The following is a 6,997-nucleotide window of genomic DNA, read 5'->3' as shown; positions in this document are numbered from 1 at the left end:
CACCACCGAAGTGCCCGTTTAACAACACCACTCCAGTATTTGTGAGCGTGGGGGACTAAGCGGTGTACAGTACCTTTCCTCCTTCGCCCAGCTGCAGTCCTTAGGCTCCTGGTTGAGAGGGCAGGCTGGCAGCAGATGTCCGGCTCACGCGCATTCAGGCAGCGTCAGCGCGAGCCTTATTTCCTTCGGCTTGACCGAGCCTCCGGCGAGGCAATGGGCTCGAGACAATGACCCACCGCTGCTGAGACCCGCGCGCCGAGCTCTCAGCCCCCCTGAGTTGGGTCACCGCCAGTTGTCTCTCCAGAACCTCCAGAAGGCCGTTCATATCTGTAAACAGGTGCCTCCGGACCTCTTAGGCGAGATAATCTGGCATCACGTGAATCAGACCCTTGCACGCCACTTGCTCCACCACCTGGCGAGCCTGGTTTTTATCTGGCCAGAGCTTGCCCCAGTATTCAAACGCCTGGCCTCTAGCCATTAGTGCGGGGTCAAAGCGGCAGTGATGCCAGACGCGGCCTTTGGCCGGAGGTCACCCCATATCACTGATAAATCTCAGCCTTCAGGGAAAAAAATAAAATGTAGTCTATAAGTTATTACGGCGGATGGCACGGTGGATTGTGTTCACTGACAATGGTTTCTGGAAGTATTCCTGAGCCCATTCTGTGATTTCCTTTACAGTAGCATTCCTGTTTGTGGTGCAGTAGTGCGTTTAAGGGCCCGGAGATCACGGGCATTTGTCCATTGCAAATTGTGGCCATATGGCCTAAGAAAATCTCAGCATTTCCTGAAGCATCATTAAGAATCTACTGAAACACAAAAATTGGTGAGAAAGTCTGCTTTTTTATGACATCAAATAAAAAGGAGTAGTTTGTAGCTAAATGAAATGAACTGTTAAAAGGAAATAAGCTGGCACCCACATTATATACCTGCACACTTAAGACAGCTCATAACAATGTAACAAACGTTTACAATTTATTTGCTTGAAGATAAAAGTACAGTACACTGAAATTGCACATTTTCACCAAATATAGCAGCATTCAATCTCTTATATGAACTATTATTATAGGCACTAAGAATAAAATGCCCAGTCAACACCCATCCAAAGATCAGTGTGTTTTCTTTCTAGAGGTACCAGCTATTTACATCCATTGTAAACGAAATTATGAAGCATTCCAGACATCGTGTTAGTCTATTCATATTAAGACAATCATGTTTCACTAAATCAATTTACATTGCACAAAAAAAAACAGGAAAATAGTTGGTACAGCGTATCAGTGGATTTGTAAGGCTTCCAAAAATCAAGTTCTATACAACAGAACGGTGTTCCCCACATACATAGATGGCACTAGGTCTAATACGCCGCTTTGTGTGGCCTGGCAGCTGAGGCAGGAACTTAAAGTACTTGGGCATTAAATCTAGGCAAGCATCTCGAAACTTCTTGATCCTCCAGTAATAGATCAACGGGTTTAGTGCACACTTGAGGTAGCAGAGCCAGAGAATCCAAGTGCTTATCTCAAAGAAGGTGGGCTTATTATAGAAACTTTCATTAAAAGTTGAAATCAAGCTGTACACAGAGAAGGGTGCCATACAAACTGTAAAGACCACAAACAAAATAAGAATAGTTGTAAAGGCACGTGTCTTGAAGCTCATATCGATGTTCATTTGAAATGGTCTCTGAAGGCTCATCAGGCCTAATTTACTTGCTTGGCTCAAACAGATGCTGTCCGAGTGGCTGTGGATTCTGATGGCATTGTGTCGCACAGTATTTAGAATACCCATAAATGTGTAGAGCATCACCATAAATGGGATAAAGAAAAAGGAGAGTACTATGAGCACTACATACGCCTGTATTCCTGGCTCTCTAGTATGTCCAAACACACATTGTGGAGCTTGAGTTTGAATCGGCAGCTTTGATTCACCAACAGCTAAAGGGAAGGAAAAACAGAATGAAATGGCCCAGGAAATCCCTATGAGTATTTTGGCTCTGTGAGGATTTAATCGATCCTGTTTTTGAACAATAATGAGAAATCTATCAATGCTGATAATCAGCAAGACAGCAGCTCCTTCAATCACAAAAAGCCAGAAGAGCATTGCAGATAGCATACAGAAAACAGGTCCAAAAATCCAACGTTTGATAATAATTGTGACAAGTGCAAATGGCATGTTTAAGATGGCTAACATCATGTCTGCAAATGCCAGGCTGGCTAGAAGGATGTTGATGGCTGACCGCATGGCAGCTCGCTGGTATACCATTAAGCACACAACCACATTGCCTAGGAAAGACACCAAGAAGATTGAAATCATTATGATAGAAAAGATCACCTGCAGCGATAAGCTGAGGTTTTGGAAGCTCTCCTGCGTGGAAGGCGGTGAAGTTGTAGTTTCTGTGGAGCTGCTAGCCATTGGGGACCTGCTTTCTGTCTGTTGTACTTTGAAATATGGAGTGGTGCTGTTTAAAAAAACTTCATTGTTTGAGTTTAGAGTCTCATTCGAAACCCTTGTCTGGACCGATGGAAGATAAGCAGAGTAAACCATTCTTCCTTATGATAGGGCAGAGATTGAAGGATTCTTCTGCGGAGCATCATAGGTAGTACATATGTCTGACAAAGCACAATGTTCTCCAGGTACATCCAATTGAATCTCCATAGATCACCAGCATTTCAGCAAACTTGGCTCCTTCTCCTGGAAGAGAAAGAAGGGACAATTTTAAAGAAAGTTTGTGTATGGTTTGATTTTCAAGTAATATTACCAATTACTCTAATACTTTTTAGGCAATAAGTCACAGTGAAACAAGTTGTATAAAATGTAAATTTATGTACTATGATCAAATAAAGAAAAAAAATACATAATTCTATTTCATTATCTCATACTAAGTACAGTATAACAGTGTAATGCTGTAATGTGCTATACTGAACAAAAATAAAGCTTGCACAAGTGAAATGTAAAACACAAAAATGGAGTACTGTACTCAAAAGCATTGTATAGAAAAAAACTAACAATAAAAAAGTTAATCACTATGAAGGTAAATCCATTTCACAACATAGACAAACTTTCTGACAAGTATGACAAAAGGCAGAAAGCACAGAATAAAAAGCAGAAGATGAAGAGTTAGTCACAATTCCTAGCCAGAATCATTACCCAAAAAATCAAGTCAATCTGTCTTCAAGCCCAAAGAAAAATCATTAATTTGTAGTAAATAATTGGTAGCAAGAATTTATTTTACCTGGTAACACTAAAAAAAACACACTTTCTAATTCTAGGCTACATCCACACAACTACATTTTATTTAAAAGCTGTATTTTTAAGCCAAAAATATCTATGTCCAGACTAGCATTTTTACACTGTTTACGAAAGTATTTTCATCTATGCTAAAATTACTAATAACACATATGACATAATTGTTTGCCTATTTTGGACATACAGTACATGCAGCATTTGCATCTTTAACCATACATATGCTGTGTGATTTTTGAAACATTTTAATCCCGATTTGCAACTGCTGACTGATTTGGCTTAAACTTCACATTCATTGGCCATTGTTTCACTTGCAGTATTAGAGTAGATGTGATGCCCAATTACAGCTTACAAGTTTGCTGTCACAAGATCAGAAGAAATTCTGTCATGACTGAAATTTCAGGTAGCTGTCTTGTAGTGTTAGGAGTTTCATGAATTTCCTGATGTCACTATCATATTTCCTGAAATTCATTTTGCACTGACTTTAGTGAGTGTGCATTATACACGTACAGTCTGACCACTCATGTCATGGGTTAGGGTTAGGGTCAATCTGACATGAACATGCTTGTTCAGTTTGAGCACATAAACGACTGGCGACTCGATTGTGCAGTGTACTTAGATGCTTGACCACGACTTCTAAATGTGTTCAAGTCAGCGCCGTATTCGTCCAGTCTTTGAAGCTGTCACTTGTAGCTCTCACCGGAATCAAACTGCTATTCTTATAAAAAAAAAAAAAACTATACAGCCCTTGAGTTACACTGATTGTGGGTGAAAAAAAATATATGCGTCATTGTGACAATGTGGGTTCTGCTTCATGCTCCCATCTTACTTCTGGGAGCCCTCGAACCTGATACCATCAGTAATGTCACCGATGTGCTAGGCAGTGAAGACATCAACCATGAAGCAAAGGGATGGTGCAAAAAGTCCAAAGTGATTTTATTAAAAACAGCAAAATCCAAAACAAAGCGTCCAAATAACCCATTCGGGACCCGCAACAGGGGAGTCGCTATACCAGCAAATGCAGCTCCTTCATTTCTGGTCCGGTATCCCTCCAATCCTCAGCCAGATTGAGACTTGGGTCCTTCCCCTGTGGCCAGGGCACTCACGCTGGGGCTCAACACGCCCAAAGCCTCCACGACTCTGCTTCCTTCAATGGCCAGTTGACCCCTCTGCTGGTCACTCCAGCTCCTCAAAACTGCTCAGCTGGAGTGACTGCTTCAATCTGCCCCTTCTGAGAGTTGGCCAAACACTCCCCTTGGGCTATCCTACCAGCTGCCTTCCACCTTAATAGAGCCTGTTCTTGCTCACACTCTCACTCTCCCGCACCGGGTTTCTCCTTCCTGCCGTTTTCTTCTCCATTAACCTCCGTTCTTTCTCACTCTTCATTCCTCCCTTCATCCGCCTCGCGCTTTAGTTAAATGCCCCGGGGACGTGGATCAGGTGTGGCAATTAGCAGCTCCCAGCAACAATTACGGATGCAGACATATCCTCATATATATATATATCCGCATCACGAACCACCTGGAAGCTGCTCAGGCCACACTACCACACCCCCTCACTATTTATTTATAAAGTGGCCTTTTTGACTTGAGCTGTGAACCCGCTACACCACAGGTCATACATTGATCAAACGATGTAGAGCATCATCTAGAAAAAGAGGATATCTAGTCACCCTTGATCTACTCATCTATCCATCTAGTTACATTTTCTGAAAACAAAGTCAAAAGATCAAACTCTATTGTAAAATTAAAAAAAAAAACTAATACACAGATGCTGTTTTAAAACCCAACTTAAGCAATGTGCCCAGTTCAAGTGTTTTTTTAGGAAAGTGGGAATGTGGCCAGGAGCATAATGGAACCTGTTGAGGAAGTGGGTGAAAGACAGCAGCAGCAGACAGAATCCACTATTGGCTTCTGTATTGTTTTGGTTTGAGTACTGAAGTGCAAAAGCTGGCATCAGTACTAATGTCAAAATTTGAGTTTTGCTCCAACACTACAGTATGTTGCCTCTATACAAATGGGGATTCTGTCCATAATGTGGTGGATATCAACACACACACAAACACTAATTCAGTTTTATGTATTAGATTTGTCAAGGTATTATCTAGGTAATTATTAGATTTTCAAAATTACAATTCATGTCTAGGGAAAATTTGCAGAAATCTTGGTAATGATAGTCGATTCCGCCACTGGAAATTATACTCGCACATGGGGTTCCTTATAAAACTGTTTCCTAATGTCCTCCAGTCTGCACTTAGTTTAACTGTCTAATTGTTCCCACATACATATAAGCAAAATTCATTTACAGTTATCTTCTGGTGTATGTAGTTTAATATCCAACCCTGCAAGACTAGGTTATCACAGGCTAACATACTGTAATTCAGCATTTTTTTTTACTTTTATAAATCACAATTGGCATGAAAGAAAATTGAGTCCACAGAAATATGTCATTGCCTGGAAGCTATTATACGGTAAATAAGGAGGAATTTCAAACACTAATTGGGGGACCTTACTATAATGTACTCTAGGCCAGCATCAGGAAACAACATCTTATCAGTAGAAATGTACTTATTTCAAAGAGAAGTCATTTTATATGTACTTCAATACATTTGTAAAGGGTGAACAAAATATCAGAAAAAAAGGAACAACAAATTTTAAATTAACTGTTTGCATTATAAGGTGGGAAAATAGGACAAAAAATAAGCTGAATATCTCAAAATAGCAAATGTGTCAGTTAATGATTGCCAAGTAATCTGATATGTGATAATGCTGATCATTAAAATAAATGAAAATGTGAAGCATGCAAAAATTATTGTACTATAACATTTTAACCTTATTGGGTGTATTTATTCATCCATACATTTTTAATTGTGCCATTCCATTGTAAGTTTCCAAAGAGTGAAAGTCAAAGCCTTAGCTTTGCCGCATACACGGTAGAATTTTGCTCTTTCCAAGGTAACAGTTTATTATAGTACACTCACTGCCACAGAATGCAAAGACAATACTTTTGACTTTTACTTTATTTGGACATGCATTTCACATTACACTAGAAAATCTATAACGCAATAAAAGATGGGACACAATATAGCTGCCCAACTCTATGATGCCTAGAATTCTACCATGCATACTTACAGTATTTGCTACATCAATCTTCCTGCTTTCTTTTTTCCTAGGACTGATGGACACTTGACACAGCCCAATTGTGAATGTAATATTTACAATTATTACATAGTAATATTGTATTATGAAAATACAGTGCAACTTTGTTAACCTAACCAGAATGAAGAAATTCAATCAGAAGTTACAAGCCTTGGTGGTCACTCTGTAGTGTTTCTTTGGGAATGTAAAAGAGTGTTTTTTCAGTAACCTCCATGAAAATTGTTACTACAACTATACTAATAAAGACAATTCATGTGCGCAAAAAACTGTGACAACACTCTGATGTATTACATTTTCAGCAGCAGTCATCAGGGGTCTGACTTGAGAGACAAGGCAAAATGTAAGCAAGCAGGCAGCAGAGCATAACCAGGAGAAAAAGAAGGGCAGTTAAAAATTATTTCAAAAAGAATATGATAAAAGAAGACATAAAATAATATCACAATAAAAGAGCATTCTTTCATGTAATATATGGGGTTAATTTTCTTTTCATTCACATAATACATCTAATCATGCAAATGTATTACATAGACTCAAGGCTGGTGAGCAGTGGGCACTAATCCCCAATAATTATAGTTTAATCAAAAGAGGTCTTCTTTACATCCTTC

General features: G+C 39.5%; 1 protein-coding gene across 1 annotated transcript; it reads right to left on the bottom strand.

Annotated features, from left to right (window-relative positions):
* Positions 1-959: 959 nt before the first annotated feature.
* Positions 960-2,678, bottom strand: gpr63 (G protein-coupled receptor 63). Its single transcript, XM_039742455.1, has one exon. It carries the CDS (start codon positions 2,533-2,535, stop codon positions 1,306-1,308), a length of 1,230 nt encoding a protein of 409 aa, XP_039598389.1. The 5' UTR covers positions 2,536-2,678; the 3' UTR covers positions 960-1,305.
* Between the last annotated feature and the right edge of the window lie 4,319 nt (positions 2,679-6,997).

This window comes from Polypterus senegalus, unplaced genomic scaffold (assembly GCF_016835505.1).
Source record: "Polypterus senegalus isolate Bchr_013 unplaced genomic scaffold, ASM1683550v1 scaffold_257, whole genome shotgun sequence".
NCBI classification, from domain to species: domain Eukaryota; kingdom Metazoa; phylum Chordata; class Cladistia; order Polypteriformes; family Polypteridae; genus Polypterus; species Polypterus senegalus.
Note: the sequence above shows the minus strand (reverse complement) of the source record. Positions and strands in the feature narration are given on the sequence as shown.